Source organism: Nannospalax galili, unplaced genomic scaffold, assembly GCF_000622305.1.
Source record: "Nannospalax galili isolate Female #2095 unplaced genomic scaffold, S.galili_v1.0 scaffold1353, whole genome shotgun sequence".
Taxonomy (NCBI): Eukaryota; Metazoa; Chordata; class Mammalia; order Rodentia; family Spalacidae; genus Nannospalax; species Nannospalax galili.
The window spans coordinates 797,342-814,616 of NW_008333501.1; the positions used below are offsets into that span (position 1 = coordinate 797,342).

Below are 17,275 nucleotides of genomic sequence, written 5' to 3' on the forward strand. Positions count from 1 at the left end.
AGAGTCACTGAGCTTCAGCTGGATTCAAGGGCCTGTGTCTCCTGAGTGTGTCCCGGCGGCTTCATTCTCAGGGCTAGGGGCTCTTTCCTGTAGCAGCTCCATGCTCTGGCCTCAGTTCTTTCCCTGGGGTAGCAAATGCCTGAAAAGTCTCTCACTATAATGATTTTGTAACTGAGCTTAAAAGGGACTAAACTCTCCAGCCACATCCAGGTCATGAGACCCCTGAGCCAGATGGCTAAGAGTTACTCAGCTGCTCCCATGGAAGGGTCATCTGGACCGTGGTAGGGTCATCTGGACCATGGCAGGGTCATCTGCTTTTTAAAATGAGGCTGCTTGCCAGCAGGTGCTGGAAAAGTGAACCCCTTCAGTTTAGGGGCTGTAGTCCCTGAAGGAAAGAGCCCTAATTCCCCCAAGTAGCTTTGGAGTTCAGACAGGATCAGCAAAGCAGGAGTGGAGGAGTTCAGGGAGGCTGGGGCTTGGTGCACCCTAGGTCAGCAGTGAGCACAGGGGTGGGAGAGACTTCTTGAGGGGTGGTGAGCCTCTCTTCACTGAGGTGTGCAAATCAAGGCTGCAGGGTGTGTGTGTGTGTGTGTGTGTGTGTGTGTGTGTGGTGTATGTGTATGCGTGCATGTTGTTGCCTGTGCCACTACATGCACTCACAGGGAAGCCAGAAGAAAATGTTGGGTGTCCTGCTCTGCCGTTCTCTGTCTACCTTCTTCCATTGAGAAAGGGTCTCTTAATGAATGAACCTGGAGCTAGGCTGGCAGTCAGCAAGTCCAAGGACACTCCTGTTTTCTTCCTCTCCCCCCGTCACTGTATCCCATTTTTTCTGTTGTGCATAGGAAAGCATCCTTATATCCCTAGAATTAAATGGAGTTTTCATGGTGTATGGTTTTTTAAATGAACTTGTATGTAGTGGGTGCCCATGCACACGTGCAGAGGCCAGAGGAGGATGCTGGGTATCTTGTGCTATTACCTTCCGCCTTAGTCCCTTGAGACAGGGTCTCTTACCAAGCCTGGAGCTCTCAGTTTTTCAGCAAGGCCGGCAACCAGGAAACCCTAGAGATCCACCCGCCTCTGTTCCCTGCCCCAGTGTTGGGTTTACAGGAGTATGCACGACCACACTCAGCTTTTTTATGTGTATTCTGGAGACTTGAACTCAGGCCCTCCTGCTTGCGCAGCAAATGTTCTTACCCTCTGTACCATCTCACTTGCCCAGCTGCAGGGTCTTTGGACAGAGCCATGACAAATGGGTTCCCAGGTGCCAGCTGATGCAGGAGCTGGAAGCAGTGATTCTGCAGAGGGGCTCGAATCCTCTCCTTGTGGGGTATGTCTGGATCTGGCTTTGGAACTGGCACTGAGGCAGGTGGCTGCTGGTGCTAGGTTCCTGGTCCCTCTCCAACAGTCTTTGCTCACAGCTGTGGTCCTGCTTTCCCTTGCTCAGCTGTTCCCAGAGCTGAATGAGGGTCCTGGGTGGGTTGAACCCTTGTGTTTGATGCTGCCCATTGTCCACTTCCATCCCTGGCCCCTGTTGCCCAGGAAGTAGCCTAATTAGATCCCCCAAGGTAGTGTTTCCCAGGCCTGGGTTCCCATGGGTTCTCAGGAACCTCCAGCAGCTTCTCTGCACCTTAACTTGGCTCTGTGCCTGGGGAAGACAGGTCATGTCTGGGGCCTGAGGAGACGTGTATTGGAGTGTGTATCTGTGTAATCTCACGCCACCCACACGTATCCTGGTGGCCCACAGCCCTGGTCTGGCTTTGCCTGGAGGATGGAGCAGCTCTGGAGAGTTGTCTCAGTCCCTTGGTATTTGGGGCTTCTTAGCCCAGCAATCCCAGTGTGCTGGTGTTTGGCACTGGACCAGAGGGGCAGGCAGGACTGCTGTTGGTGTGCTTGTGGCATTTGGTTTGGTCTTCTAAGGGTGGCCTGGGACCAGGAGCTGTGGCTTGAATCCTAACCCTTCTGACAAGCACCTCTAGCTGTGTGATCTTAGGCAAGCTACTACACCTCTCACATCTACAGCTGTGAAATAGCTCGTTCCTCAGTTATGAAATGGTGTGAATGTGTATGCAATTACTCAGAGCTACTTCAGGGCCCTGGCTGGGCACTGCTCAGGGCTCAACCTAGTCTTATTCTGCAGCCCTACAGCACAGGGCTGGGTACATACAGTTGGTGCTTACTCAGTGCTTTCTGTGTAAGTGACGCTGGCTCTCTTAGATTTAGGGGAGGCTAACTAGGGTGCTGCATATTTACAGGCTTGAACTGCTTGCCTGTAAGAGCTGTATTCCCCTAGAAAATAGTTTTCAGCATGCCTACTGCTGTAGGGCCTTAGGAAACCTGGCCTCATATCCAGAAGCCTCTGGTTAGACAAGTGTGATGGCCTAGGGACAGCTGCTCAGGCTCAGGAACCAGGGCTTTGGACAACAGCCCTTCCTTCCACCCTAGATCTGAACTTTTCCCATTCTGTCCCTGGGCCTGTGAGGGGGGTGGGGGGAGTTGCAGAGCTTTGAGGCGCCCAGGGACCTCACAGCAGTGGGCACTAAGCGGGCTACCCTAGGAGCAGGGCTCTGGGCTAGCTTGCCCTTCAGCCTCTGAGGGCTTTGGCTGGCAGTCTTTCTTGGTGCTTCTGCCAGCAGCTGGCTGTTTGTGACTCTCGTGACCTCCCTAAGATCCTGTGTCCAACAGCCTGCTCACCCTGTGCCCTCCACCTTGTCCTCCTCAATTGGAGGCAGGCCTGGGGGTGGGAGGCAGCCTGATGCCTGGAACAGGGTAACTCCTCGATGCAAGACTTCTCCTGGAAATAGGGCAGCTGCCCAGGTGGAGTTGCTGTGTGAGAGTTACATGGTTTGGGGTCACCTCTCCCCTAGAAGGATAGGAAGAGAGAAGGTCAACCTGACCCTTAGGAGGTGGACCAGGTTTGCAGGCCACAAATGTGGCTAAGAAGCCCTTTAGGAGTATATGGCTATGCTGATGGGTGGATGGTGCCAGGGACAGAGGGAGTCCTGTAGCTGAGTCCATCCCCAGTCTCGTCACAAAGACTCCCTTGTGCTTCTAATTGCTTCCTGTTCTGTGAGGTGGAACTTGCAAACTTCCTAAATCTGTGTCAGTGGACTGGGCACAGTGTAATTCCAGCTACACAGGGGGCTGAGGCAGGAGGATGCCAAGTTCCAGGCCAGCTTGGGTGACTTGATGGGACCCTGTCTTAAAATGAAAAGGAGAAAGAAGGCTGGGGGTGCAGCTCAGTGACAGAGTGCTGCCTAGCATGTCAAAGTTCAGTCCCCATATTAGAAAATATGTGTCCATGGGTCCATCTCAGGGGCTGGAGGCAGTTCAGTGGTTAAGAGCACTGGTGGCTCTTGTAGAGGACCTTGGTGGCTCCTAGCACTCACGTGGCAGCTAACAACCGTTTATAATTCCTGTTGCAGGACCTTGACGTCCTCATCTGGCGTCTGTGGGCATTGTATGACACAGGTGCACTTACATACATGCAGGCAAAACATTCATACACATAAAATAAAAATAAATAGATAAAAAGAAAGAAAGCACATCTTGCCAGATATGGTAGTACATGCCTTTAATCCTAGCACTTGGGAGACAGAGGCAGGGGAGCTCTGTGGGTTAAAGGCTAGCCTGGTCTGCTGTTGGCCAGCCAAGGCTACACAGTGAAAACATGTCTCAGTGGTTAAGAGCACTTACTGCAGGTGTGGGGGAAACACAGGCTCACAGCTGCTTGCACCTCCAGTTCCAGGGGATCTGATGCCATCCTCTGGCCTCCATGGACAGTCACACACACACACACAATCACACACACACACACACACACAAATAAAAATAAAGAAAACATGGTCTCCTGCAGTGGCTTAGTGTAACACAGATGCAGAGGGATGCCCTCGTTGAAGCAAGCAGCACGGAAACTAAGGTCCTGCAACCTTCCTAACCACCCATAAGGATGCAAGGTTGTGTTTGGAGCCCTGTGGACCTGAAGACCAAGACTCATTATGAAACCCCAGGCATCCAGAGAGTGTGCCCTTTACACAGGGATGCTGGGAACAGAGCAGAGGCTGGACCAGATCCCACAGCATGCTCACCTGAGCTGACAGGCACCTCTACTGAAGCTCGGGGAACAAAGAAATGCTGAGAGATCTGTGGAGATCATTAGTGATCGAAGTAAAAAAAGGAATGAGTGTGGGCCCAACCTCATGCCACGCACACAATCCCTAGGGGTCAGAACCCAGCATAGGAAGCAGCTCAGTCAGGTTTTAAGTGGCAGTGTGCTGTACCAGTTTCCATGGTGATAGAGATGCTGTGGGTCTGTTCCATCCATTGCAGTATGTGTGCCTGTGGGCTCTTAAAAAGTGACTCATGGGACTGAGGGACTGAGGGATATTTATTTAGATGGGGGCCTTGTTATGTAATCCAGGCCAGCCTCAAACTGGTAGTCCTCCTGCCTCAGCCTCCCAAGGGCCAACGTGCTCAGCTTCCATAATTTTATTATTATTCTGTTTTTGAGACAGGGTCTCCCTGTAGTCCTAGCTGGTCTGGAACTCACTAGATAGACCAGACTGGCTTCGAACTCAGAAATCCACCTTCTTCTGCCTCCTGAGTGCTGGGATTAAAGGTGTGTGCCACCATGCCTGGCTCCCATAATTTTATTTTTTATTTTTTAAATATTTATTATTTTTATTTTATGTGTATGCGTGTATTGCCTGCACATAGGTAAGGGCACCCGTGTCGTTCAATGCCCGTGGAGGACAGAAGAAGCTGTCGGATCCCCTGGAACTGGAGTGACGGACAGCTGTTAGCTGCCATGTGGATGCTGGGATTCGAACCCGGGTCTTCTGCAAGAACAACCAGTGTTCTTAACTGCTGAGCCATCTCTCCAGCCCCCGTAATTTTATTTTTAATGCCTTTGGGTTCACATGTGGTCAGTGGTTACTGGATAAGATTGCAATTCTAGAAAGACCTTGCCCTGCCTCCCCTCATGCCAAGCTTCCCTGATTTGGCCTATTGGCATCAAATTCTTAGTCTGCTTTGTCTCCACAGATCTGAGGACCTGGAGTGACTTGTCATTTCATCCTAGACACCCTGAAGACACCAGAGGTTCAGTGAACAAGACACAGTGGCTGGAACAGGGGCCACATGCCCATGAAGCCACAGACCCAGGGTACCTTTGCCTGGCTCTGCTTGCTAGTCCCAGAGAGGCCAGAGGCCTAGGTCACAGACAAGGGTATCAGCAGACAGATGCGTCAAAGGTCGTGGGGCTCCTGAGCAGGCTGCTGAGCCAGAGCACTGGGGACGAGGATGCCGACCAAAGGACGCTACTTCCTCAATGAGGGCGAGGAGGGCGCGGACCAGGCAGCACTCTATGAGAAGTACCGCCTCAGCAGCCAGCATGGGCCACTGCTGCTCTTGCTCCTCCTGGTGGCTGTGGCTGCCTGCATTGCACTCATCAGCATCTCATTCAGCCATGGGGTGAGGCCCTAAGTGCTGGTTTGGTCTTCACCCCCTAGTGGGAAAGCTTGGGCAAGGTGGTGCCTTCCTGATGCCTCATTTTCTAATTTCTGTGTGAACTGCTAGGTGGGTGGAAACAGGTTAATCTGAATTTGATGTTGAAGTCGGGGTGATTTTAGCTATCACATTCATTAGACCAAGGAACTCACTCTTGGTTTCACCATGAAATTCAATGTTAAAGACTAGATTCAGGGCTTGTTTGCCACTTCCTTCTCTTTTACAGCCATGGCAGACATCACCAGTCAATCCCTGCACTCCTTCCTGAGTCTGGCTGTAGTCACTGAATTTTTCTCCCCCGCCTCCTCTCTTCCTCCTCTTCCTCATCCTCGTCCTCATCCTCAGTCTTTTTGAGACAAGGTCTCCCTGTAGCCCCAGCTGGCCAGGAACTCACTATGTAGACCAGGCTGGCCTTGAACTCACAGAGATCCATTTGCCTCTGCCTCCCAGGGCCAGAAGTGTGCCACGATGCCCAGCTCCATTTAGTAGCTTTAAAAAAAATTACATTTACTTACTTTGGGTATGCGAACACGTATGTGTGGGTGTATATGTGAAAGACATCAGTTCAGTCCTTCTACCGTATAGGTCCCAGGGTTCACACTCAGGCTTGGTTGACAGGTGCCTTTACTTGTTGAGAAAACTCACTGGCCCTTGCATTGCTTTTGAGTCAGTATCATTCAGTAGCTAAGGATGACCTAGATCAGACTGGCTTCAAACTTAAGGCAACCCTCTTGCCTGACTCCTAGAGTGCTGAAATTTCCTCCTCCTCCTCCTCCTCCTTTTTTGTTTTGAGACAAGGTCTCATGATATAGCCTTGAATTCACAGCTTTTCTCTGCCTCAGACCCCCCAAGTCCTGGGAATGGAGACATGTGTCCCCATGCCTGGCTCAGAATCTTCTCAACACAGCTCTCGGGGCAGGTGCAGGCAGCGTTACCCTGACCCGTGCCCTTGCTTTGCTGCAGTTGCTAACTGCGTGCAGCTGTTGGTCACTCAGCATGCAGCCGGCATAACTGAGGACCTGGATTTTTTCATTTTATTGCTAATTATTGTAACATAATTTTAAGTTCCTGAAGTGAAATCAGAGACCACAGGGAACTCTGCATCAGATGGCCAGTGTTCTTTAGGGCACCGAGAGGGCAGACAGGACCTTGGGTCTGCAACACAAGACAGCAGTTTCCTGTCACTCTCCAGGTGCTGATGGTGCTGATTGTACTCCTTAGATCAGGCTTCTGCCCTCAAGAACCTTTGGGTCTGTGGGGGTTCTGGGGCCCTTCGTCCCATCTGTACCTCTATTCCAGTGCCCCCCTCTTCCCCCATGTGGGATACCTGCTCTCTGCATCCATCAGAACCCTGACCTCAAAGAGTCAGGTACCAAGTCCTCTCCTCCGGACACTTCACCAAGGCTTTACCAGAAAAGAACCTTGTTCTGGCTCCTATGGCTTCACCTGTCCCCACAGGGTAGCACAGTGGCCTCTGTGGGCAGGGTGAAGATGCTTAGCAATCAATGCCTGGGAAAGACAGCTCTAGTAGAATGGCAGTGTACACAGGCCTGAAGTTGTGTGGGGACTAGTGCCAGGGAAGCCCAGTGCAGAAGGCAGACTTCCTGGAGGAGTCAGTGCCCCATTGGAGAAAGCCCAGGCATTCTGTGTCTGTTTCCTCCCCCCAGGATCCCTCCAGACACCAGGCCATTCTGGGTACTTCATTCTTCATGCTGACGCTGTTTGTGGTTCTCTATGTGCTGGTGTATGTTGAGTGCCTGGTTCGGCGATGGCTGCAGGCCTTGGCTCTGCTCACCTGGGTCTGCCTCATGATGCTGGGCTCCATGCTGGTGTGGGACTCCTGGAAGAAAGAGGCCTGTGCGTGGGAGCAGGTAATGGTGGGAGCTACCATCTTTGGACTTGGGGGCCACCAACTGGGCTGTGCACTCAGCAGCTGTAGCCCACTGTGGCAGCATTATGAGTGGTCCTGTGCATGTTTGTGGCTGTGACCTTCCCGCTTCCTCAGGCTGTGGCTCCACAACTCAGGGTGGCCCTGGACACTGGGGCTGAGGGGAGGAGTGTTCCCTTGAGTGCCTGTGTCAGTTTGGGTTAGACCCTATTTGGCTAGAGGGGACAGAATTATAACTCAAAAAGGCAAGAAAGTACCAATGGGCTCATGTGCCAGGAAGGGCTGAGGGGCTGCTCTTTGCTCTGGCGGCTGGTTAGATCCTACAACTCTGGACCAGCCTGGCCACTCCACTCTCCTCTGTTGCTTTGTTCCTGGGCACGTTGTCCCCAGGTGGAGACATAGGTGACTGCTTATCCAGTATGCTAAGCCATCCCAGCTGAAGGAGCCCTTTCTCAGCCAGCCTGAATCCTGGAGTTGAGTTGCACTAGCCTGGCCTAGATGGTCACTGTTGCCATAGTGTGACTCACTCTGCCTATTCCTGTGCCTATGGTTGGGTGAGGTCAGGCTCACGGAACTATAGATTGAAGGGGAAGTGGGAGGTGAAGCTGCATTGCCTGTGGAAGCAGTAGGTGACCAGGCCCTATCCCACCAGGTAACCTTCTGAGGGCTCAGCTACAGACAGTAAGTCAGTATGCGGGAGAGGATAGGTAAGGTAGTCCAGGTCTTCCTGTCCTGTGTATCTGCCTCTCCGTCTCACTATGTGGGGGAGAGATGAGGGACCCTGGGGTGGAGATGTCCCAGGTGACAAGAAGTTGTGGGCCTCGTCATCTGCTTGGTCCTGAGCCATGTTTAACCTCTGAGGGCACTGTCCCCAGGTGCCCTTCTTCCTGTTCATCGTATTCGTGGTGTATGCACTGCTGCCCCTCAGCACGCGAGCTGCTGTCACAGTGGGGTTAGTCTCCACTATCTCCCACCTCCTGGTGTTTGGCGCTGTGACAGGAGCCTTCAGGATGTCCCTGACTGGCACACAGCTGTGGCTGCAGGTGAGGGTGGCAGAGGCTGGGTAGGGGAGGCTCTGGCCTGGCAGGGGTTGGGACCAGGGGAAGGCAAGGCCCCACGCTTGGATCTAGAGCCCTTGGGATCCTGCTTGCAGACAGGTGGCTGCAGACAGGGCCCTGTCCTTTTGGCCTTAACTATTGGTCTAGGATGATCTGTGGACTCAGCTGCTGGACAGGGCTCTGCTGTGGTGAGGTCCTTCCCTGGCCTCTTTCCCCAGGGTCTTGTCCCAGGTTGAGAGTCCCCCAGGTCATGTGAATGCCTCTGTTCAGTGAGCACACCTCCTATTCACATCCCTAGGGTGCAGGGATGTGTCTTCTCTGGATCAGCCTGGATGTCTACTCCTAGGGGAGGAGGCCGGAGCTCTGAGCAGCCAGCTGGGTACTGTGCCTTCTGTGACTGGTCCCTGGCTCAGTGAGGTGGCCACCATCTCCATGGAAGAACTGGCATCCCTGGTCTCTGGTGCCCTGGCCTTAGTAGACAGGGCATGTGCATGGTAGAACAGAGAAGGCCCAAGTCCTCATCCTTTGGTCACAGTAACTCATAAGACACCAGCCTCCATCTGGGCCTCAGTTTCCCTGCCTAGTCCAGGAAAAATGCCAATCTGAAGAGCATTTGGGCCAGAGAAGGGGGTCAAATACATCATGTCTGCTGGGGTTAGTGCTGGGCAGGTGGGCAGGCCCAGCAATGCTGCCCTTGGCTGCCCTCAGCTGCTGGCCAATGCTGTCATCCTCCTGGGTGGGAACTTCACTGGTGCCTTCCACAAGCACCAGCTTCAGGATGCCTCCCGAGACCTCTTCACCTACACCGTCAAGTGCATCCAGATCCGGAGGAAGCTGCGTGTGGAGAAGCGCCAACAGGTGGGGACCTGCACCCTCCCTTCCCATCTCCTCATTTCCCTCTCTCCACTGGGCTGAGTTCTACAGTGTGGCCCACATGGCAGGTCTTCTGCAGGTCTCATGCCAGGGGGCTGTGGTGATCGGAAGGGTATGTGCTCTGCTAGGTTGATGCTGGACGGATGTAGGCCAGCAGAGAACAGTGTGGGCAGAATGGGCAGGAAGAATGGGTAGGAAGCCCAGGACCTGACAGTACCCTGCCTGCCCCATGCCCTTCCCCCACTGGTCTGATCTCTTCCGTGTCCAGGAGAACCTGCTGCTTTCAGTGCTCCCAGCACACATCTCCATGGGCATGAAGCTGGCCATCATTGAGCGGCTCAAAGAGAGTGGGGACCGCAGCTACATGCCTGATAACAACTTTCACAGCCTTTATGTCAAGCGGCACCAGAATGTCAGGTGAGCAGGGCTTGGGCCTATCACTGCCCTCACTGTGGTGGGAACTGATTGATGGGAAAGGAAGGAACGGGTCCTTCCTGATGGTTTCCCAAAAGGAGGTGAAGCTCCCCCTGATCTTGGTGGCTAGGAGCCCCCAGTCCTGGAACTTGGCCTTGCTGGTTTGACAGTATAAATTCTGGGAGGTGATATAGAGTGAGTACTTCAAGCTCCACCTGGGCCTCTGCCCAAAGGCCAGCATTCTGTCCCAGCAGACATCCCTCACCACAAGTCTGGGCCACATCTGCCTGGAGCTTTTAGGTCGTGGAACACAGGGAGGCCTGAAGGCATCATGGCTCACCTCCCCCAACCTCAGCTTGATCACTTGGGGTTCTTTGAAGACATGGGGAGTACCAGAGGTATGGGGGGTGGGTGATATCCCAGGAGTTCAGGTCTCTGGCTCCCTAGGTGCAGATGCTGGGAAGGTGAAGGGGTTTTGGGAGCTGAGAAGTAACAGGCCTGTAGTTGGCTCTGCTCTGTCCTGTCCAGTGAGAGGCCTCTGGATGGGTCAAGCTGGCTGGGGGCACCTCTTCTGGCCACTAGGACTAATGGGGGCAGAGGTAGGGCCACCTATCAGGGGTCTAACCCAAGCTCTGTCCTGTCCCAGCATCTTGTATGCAGACATCGTGGGCTTCACGCAGCTGGCCAGTGACTGCTCTCCAAAGGAGTTGGTGGTGGTGCTCAATGAGCTCTTCGGGAAGTTCGACCAAATTGCCAAGGTAAGCCTGGCTGTGCGCTTACCCTGATGATGGAGAAGTCGCCTCTGCTGTCTCCATAGGGTGTCATGTGTCTTGAGCTGGAAGCTGATAGGAGGCTGGGGCAGAATTTTAATGTCTAAGTAGCAGGTATTTTTCTAAACACCCCATGTGAGGGAAGTGCCAAGTAGCAGAAGCTGGTCCATGCTCCAGCAGGAGGCCAGCAGGGACATGGAGTATGTGCCTGGGATGTCTGTGGGCCCAGAAGCTCAGACGGGGGCTTGGATCGGTAGCCTGGAAGAGATGGTTGCAAGGCCTGCTGCCTCGGCTTGCTGGGGGGTCTGAGAGCACTACATAATGCTCATTCTCACCCAGAGTCTGTGTTTGACAAACTCCCAGGTGAGCATTGTGGACAGAAAAGTTTGAGAAACCTGCAAGAGACCCAAGGAGGGAAGGGAAGCACGTGGGGTAGGGGAACAGGTGTGCGAAGGCCTGGAGCAGACACAAAGCTCAGTCTTCACGGAATGCACACAGCTTAGCATGTGGAGCCAGGTGTGAGGGTGACAGACAAGGAGTGGCTTTGTCCTGACAGTGCTGGGATGTGTGGCAAGTACCAAAGACTTGTCTTCCTTTACCAAATCTCCCTGCACTGTTGAGCCTCAGCACTGAGCTGTGTGACTGAGGCTTGCCCTGCCCTTGCTCAGGAGTTTGAGGGGACCAGAAGCTGGACAAGCACTGGCTGGGCATAGGGCAGGCCTGGCCTTAGCTTCCCTGTGGGAGGGAACAGAAGTGTCTGCACCAGCCCCCAAATTCCTCCCCTTGAGAGCCAGAGGGCAGGCCGCCTGCTGGGGTGCCTAGGAGATGGGCCAGTAGGGTTTCAGGGACTATAAAGCAAAGGCTGGTGTTGACATGGGGCCCCTTTCACAGATTTTCTTACACCCCCAACTGCAAAGCTCTGGTACATGTAGCTCCATGCTGGGGACTCGTGGGGACTGGTGGCTGTAGCATTCATTGCCCTGGTAGAACTGCCTACCCCTGTCCAGGGTCCTTCCCTCCCAGGGCATTTCCTGTGAGGACTGTTGTACCTTCTGTTGGCTTTCCTACCCCATCTCCCTTCTCTGTTTGGTCCCCACCCCCCCAAGCCTAGTGGCATTGCGTCTTTTGGTTTCACTTGTCGCCTGCTGTAACTCCTGGCTGCTTCTTTGGGTGTTTGCTCAGATGTTACTTTCAGAGGAAGGCCTCTGGCCTCCTGGGCCCTTCCTCTAGTGCCTCACCTTCTCCTGGACACATCTCCCCATTTTATTGATTTAGCTCAGTGTCCAACCTCCTGCCAGCAAGAACACTCCTCAGCTTCAAGATGTACAATTGTAGTTGGTTACTACACCCTATTACTTGGTCAGGTATACAGTAGATGCTCAAATACTGCACGGACAAATGGAACAAAGACAGGCCCTCCCACAGAGCCCTTCCTAAGCCTTGCTTTTATTTAGGTTCATGGTCCCCACTCCTTCTGCTGGGCTCGGCTGCTGCTGCCGGTGGCCAGCACTGGAGACCACCCCAGGCAGGAAGGGGTCCAGCTGCTCAATGTGTGGATCCAGACCCACCCTAAGCAGCCTCTTGCTCGCTTACCCTGCAGGCCAATGAGTGCATGCGGATCAAGATCCTGGGCGACTGCTACTACTGCGTTTCAGGCCTTCCTGTGTCGCTGCCCACCCATGCCCGCAACTGTGTGAAGATGGGGCTGGATATTTGTGAGGCTATTAAGTAGGTGCAGGCAGGCGGACATGTCTCACTGCCATTTTACTCCTCAAACTGAGGTGGGCGGGGTGGGTGCTTGGCTGGATTCTCAGCTTGCCAGTGGGAGGATTCAAACCCTGTCAGCCTCCTCTGGGCCCACCCGAGATTCCACGACCTAGAAGCATCTCAAATGCTGAGCTGGGTGATGTGAGATTGGGTAGTTGGGCTCTACCCTTCAAAGGACTGAGACAGCAGAAGTTCAGGGCAGACAGCAGGAAGGCCTTCCAGAGGCAGGGTCCTCTGGGAAGCTTCTGGTGCCAGGGGACTGACTGTCCAGCTGCATCAGGGAGACCTGGGTCTCCTGGACCCCTCCCTGATGGCATTCAGTTCTTGAGGTGCTCTGTGGTATAGGGAAAGAATCATGAGATAGAGTAGGAGCCAATCCCAGTGCCAGTTAACGGTTCCTCCAAAGTCTCCTCAAAGTGCTGGGATAGTCAGGGCACAGAGCTCCAGGATATGGCTGTACCTGGGCTGGGTGCTATGTGGATTTGGCTTTTTTCTCCTACCGGCTCTGGCCTTGGTGGGCTTGGCCTTTCCCCAGCCTTGGTGGTGGACACAGGTGCTGGTGGCTCTTGTTTGTTGCTGGACTCGGGATGCAGAGCCCTACTCAAGCCTGGGTTTGGAGGTGTGTCCTGGGAAACTCTTCTGGTGGCTCCTTGTAGGGCTCTCAGTTCCTAAAGCTGGAGGTAGAGAAGCACCATGGTCCTTGTCTATATTGGGTGTTGGTAGGGTCCAACCCTTTTATAAACCCTGGCAGCCTCGTCAGAGTCAACCAGGGTTGACAGGGATGAGTGGCATTCCTTCAGCATGCCACTCATGCTGGTGGGCCACAAGTCAGCAAGGGACACCAGTGTCAGATTTGTGGCCCACCAGCATGAGTGGCATGCTGAAGCCCCTCCTCCCTATTTCCCCTTGAGCTGGGTGTGAGAGTTGGGGTGTGAGAGCTGGGGGTGCTCCACCCCCTCCCCTGTGCCTTGCCTCACCCAGGACCTCCAAGCTGGTCCTGTGGCTGTTGTGAGTGACAGACTTCTCTGGCCCAGGCAGGTGCGAGAGGCCACAGGTGTCGACATCAGCATGCGTGTGGGCATCCACTCGGGGAACGTGCTGTGTGGGGTCATCGGACTCCGAAAGTGGCAGTATGATGTGTGGTCTCATGATGTGTCCTTGGCTAACAGGATGGAGGCGGCTGGAGTGCCTGGGTGAGGTTCAGCAAGGCAGGGCAGAGGCAGGGGGTTGACTCTGGCTGGAGGACGGTTGGGGTAGGGGCCGGTGTGGAGGCAGGGGATAGCCCACCCTGCCTGCTGTACATCTCCAGACAGGTACCTGGGCCCTGCTGCCTTAATCTGACTTGGGTCTCCCCAGCCGGGTGCACATCACTGAAGCGACACTAAACCACCTGGACAAGGCATACGAGGTGGAGGATGGGCACGGGCAGCAGAGAGACCCTTACCTGAAAGAGATGAACGTCCGAACCTACCTGGTGATCGACCCCCGGGTACGAGGGCTTGAGGGTAGTAGTGGTGTCAGGGGCTGGGCGACCTGGGAACAGGGCCCCCACTGCTGGTAGCCAACCCCCAAGACTGAGGCGAGGTGGCAGAGATTAGCCCACAGTAGGAGGGAGCTTCCTGGAGCTGGGCACGTTCTAGATACCAAAGAACAGCATCTTCGAGTTGTTTTCAACACAGTGAGAACAAGGTCAGTGCCAACACAGGGCACAGAGTGCATGTGTTAGTGAGTGCCGTGAGGTTGATGCAGGAAGCTCCCCCGCAAGTCACAAACCTGCTGTGCCCAACAGGCACAGGGAAGCAGGGAAAGGCCAGGAAACCTTTGCCAGGAGCTTGCGGGTCGGGGGCTCTGGGCTTGTCTCAGGTGGGCTAAGTTGCGTCCTCTTCTCCTGGGGCTCAGCTTGCCCAGGTAACAAGGCTCTTCCTGGCTCCTGCAGGTGGCCTAGCTGCTGGGGCTCCTGGGCCTGTCTGCTGCTCGCCCTGAGCTGGCAGGCGGCTGTTTCCTGTTGTCTGCAGCCTTGGCCTCCTGAATCATCCTTGGGGCTTGCTCAAGAACACTGGGCTTCTTCCAGCTTCTCCTTCCTCTTGGCCTCTGGCCATGCCTGGGGGCAGCCTGCAAGCCCACCAAGCCTCCACTGCCTGCCTTGGCTCCTCTAAGTCCTCCTGCTGGCCTTGTCTAGAGGCTGTCCCCAGGGTCCCACCACGAACTAGTACTAGAAAGCTCCTCCCCCACCTCACTGTTCCTCACAGCCTCCTGTTTATTTATCCTTTTCCTTGTTTATTGTCATTTTGTGCTCCCAAGGGCCACTGGCCCTCCAGCTTGTGCCTGTGCTGGCCCAATTCTGCTCTAAGCACAGCAGGTGCTCAGTGACTTTGAAATAAATGAAGCCCCTGCCTCAAAGACAGCAGCAGACACAGCTCCAAAACGCACCCTCAGGCTACCAGATTAAGCAAGTAGAATTACAGGAAGCTGGCTAGACTCCAGCCGAGGTCCAGAGAAACAGCAGCAGGCGTGTGTGTGTGTGTGTGTGTGTGTGTGTGTGTGTGTGTGTGTGTGGGTGTGTGTGTGTGTGTGTGGGTGTGTGTGTGTGTGTGTGGGTGTGTGTGTGTGTGTGTGGGTGTGTGTGTGTGTGTGTGGGTGTGTGTGTGTGTGTGTGGGTGTGTGTGTGTGTGTGTGTGTGTGTGTGTGTGTGTGTGTGCGCACATGCTGGCTGTGTGGAACTGGAATTACCCATGTTTGCCTCCTCCCCTCTTCCTCTCCATCTCTGATCATCCTCTTCATTTGCATAGCTGCCAATTCAGAGTCTGCTGTAGGTAATTCCCCTGAGTCTTGGCCTCCTGCAGCCCATGACTTTTAGGGGCCGTGTGGTGGCTCTTCCCTTCCTTTCACAGAGCACATTATAAGCTATCCTTATATAAGGACGTGGCTGAGCATCCCTATGATACAGGATGTAAGGGAACAAGAGCCCTTATTTCTGTTTCAACCATGGCCCTTGCTGTGCTGTAGCAGCTACACAGACCATGAAGGGTGGCCATCCTCTGTGGGGCTCACTCGGTTCCTGCTTGTTCTGCACGTGTTCTTGGGGTTGGGGGCTGACTTCCCTGCTGTAAGAGGATTCTGTTACCTGAACTTGTCTGGCTGGGCTGTGTAGGAGTGTTGCCCACAGTGAAGGGACCACAGAGGAAGGCTCTTACTGCAGAGCTTGGCTATCTTCTTCTGAGATTCTGGGACCTTCCTGGGTGTAACGCCACATCCATGCCCTGGGCTGGATAGATGGTGAGCAAGAGGGTTTTAAAGAGATTTCCACCCCCAAAGGAGCTGGCCACTATACCTTGGCCAGGGTCTGGTGCTGTAGTGTTGGCCTGTGGGTGTTGGCAGGGCTGAGAAGACAGGCTCTGGAGGGGGAATGTCTGGAATGTTCAGGGTGGGGTGGTAGGACTCTTCAGCAGAGGGAAGGTGGCCTCTGTTTGTATCTGTGACTTTGGGGCCCTTTTTCTTTTCCTTTTGCTTCCAACACCACTTCACCCCCCTGACTAGGGAAGGCCCAAGCCTGTCTCAGTGGCGCTAGGGCAAGAAGCAGAGCTAGACCCTCACTCACCAAAGCCCCATCTCGGTGCTGGGCCACAGCAAGCCTGTGGAAGATAATGGCCCCAGGCTGAGCTTGGGCCTGTTGTGGAACTCTCCGGAAGGCTGCCCTGGGGTAGGCCTGCGCCTTGGTGGCTGTGTCTCTGGATGCAGGCCAGCACTCATCTTCCACAGCTCTTACCGGAAGGAAGGAGCATGTGTGGGCCAGATGTGGGTGGATAGGGCAGGGATCCTGCCAACCCCGTCTCTGGGTGCCATCTGCTCAGGGTGCCTCATGGGTGGGCTGTAGGAATTCTGACCAGGGACCAGTGGGCCTTGAGGGTGCAGACCTGGCCCTTATCTTTCCCTAGGAGGCTAAGGAGGCTTTGGGGCTGACCTTGAGCTGTGTAGTCACCTGCCGTTGCCTAGTCTGGGGCAGGGAAGGGGATTGAGGACTTCAGTCAGTCCCCAGGGCAGGTAGCAGTCCAAGGGCAATACAGGCTCAGAAACTTACCATTTTCCCCTTTGCCAGACCAGCCGGGGCTCCAGGGGTAGCCACACTTCAGGGAGAACTGGAGGGGCTGGCTGAGAGCGGAATAGGTGGGAAAGGTCCTGTCTGTGTGTCCTCAGAGCCAGCAGCCGCCTCAACCTAGTCACCACCTCCCCAAGCCCAAGGGGGATGCGGCCCTGAAGATGCGGGCTTCGGTGCGTGTGACCCGCTACCTGGAGTCCTGGGGGGCCGCACGGCCCTTCGCACACCTCAACCACCGGGAGAGTGTGAGCAGCAGTGAGACCCCCATCCCCAATGGACGGAAGCCCAAGGTAGGTTTCTTCCCACCTGGTTGCTGGGTCAGGGGCCTTGAGAAGGGGCGAAGTGTAAAGGCCTCCGTCCTAGCCTCATTCCTCCAGCTGCATTGTGGGTAGTCTCTGCCCAGCCTCCCTCCTGGGCAGGCGGAGGCATTTGGAGAATCCTCCAGTGGGGCCTAGATTATCCTAGAATGTCCCTGTCCTTTTCCAGTTTGAGGTAAGAAACCCAGGCCTATGGTAAATGGGGGCCAAAGTTCAAGGAATGATCGATTCCTCCTTTCCCTCCCCTCCAGGCCATTCCTCTGCGCCGACACCGTACCCCTGACAGGTAGGTACACCGCCCCTCCCTGCCAAACTGTACCCTGCCCACCTGGTGTTGTGCCAGTTTCCTCCTGCAGGCAGACACCCTGACCAGCCTTTGTCAGAGGCAGCTCTGTCAGGTCCAGCCCAGGCCCTCCCTGGGTGTGCCAGGTCTCAGGTGGCAACCTTTCTAGGAGCTGGACTCCCAGGTTTCAGGCTCTTTTGAATGACTGGGCCAGAGTCCTATTGCCTGCTACCCTAGGGCTGAGTTGGTGGGTTGCTAGGTGATGGTGGTGGTTGGGAAGGCTGCTGGGGTGTTCTGGTTTCTA

At 54.7% G+C, this 17,275-nt stretch overlaps 1 protein-coding gene across 2 annotated transcripts in view; it reads left to right on the forward strand.

Annotated features, from left to right (window-relative positions):
* Positions 1-17,275, forward strand: part of Adcy7 (adenylate cyclase 7) — a 41,050-nt gene that overhangs the window by 13,044 nt on the left and 10,731 nt on the right. The window contains exons 2-12 of one of the 2 annotated variants that reach the window (XM_029561210.1): positions 5,041-5,469; positions 7,173-7,376; positions 8,269-8,436; positions 9,160-9,309; positions 9,593-9,741; positions 10,385-10,496; positions 12,109-12,236; positions 13,310-13,468; positions 13,632-13,764; positions 16,470-16,661; positions 16,940-16,974. In XM_029561210.1, coding sequence (XP_029417070.1) covers positions 5,299-5,469; positions 7,173-7,376; positions 8,269-8,436; positions 9,160-9,309; positions 9,593-9,741; positions 10,385-10,496; positions 12,109-12,236; positions 13,310-13,468; positions 13,632-13,764; positions 16,470-16,661; positions 16,940-16,974 — 1,601 coding nt within the window. In that variant the 5' untranslated portion in view covers positions 5,041-5,298. Of the gene's footprint in view, positions 1-5,040; positions 5,470-7,172; positions 7,377-8,268; positions 8,437-9,159; positions 9,310-9,592; positions 9,742-10,384; positions 10,497-12,108; positions 12,237-13,309; positions 13,469-13,631; positions 13,765-16,469; positions 16,662-16,939; positions 16,975-17,275 lie in introns of those variants that run through there. The other variant, XM_029561209.1, reaches the window with a different exon arrangement.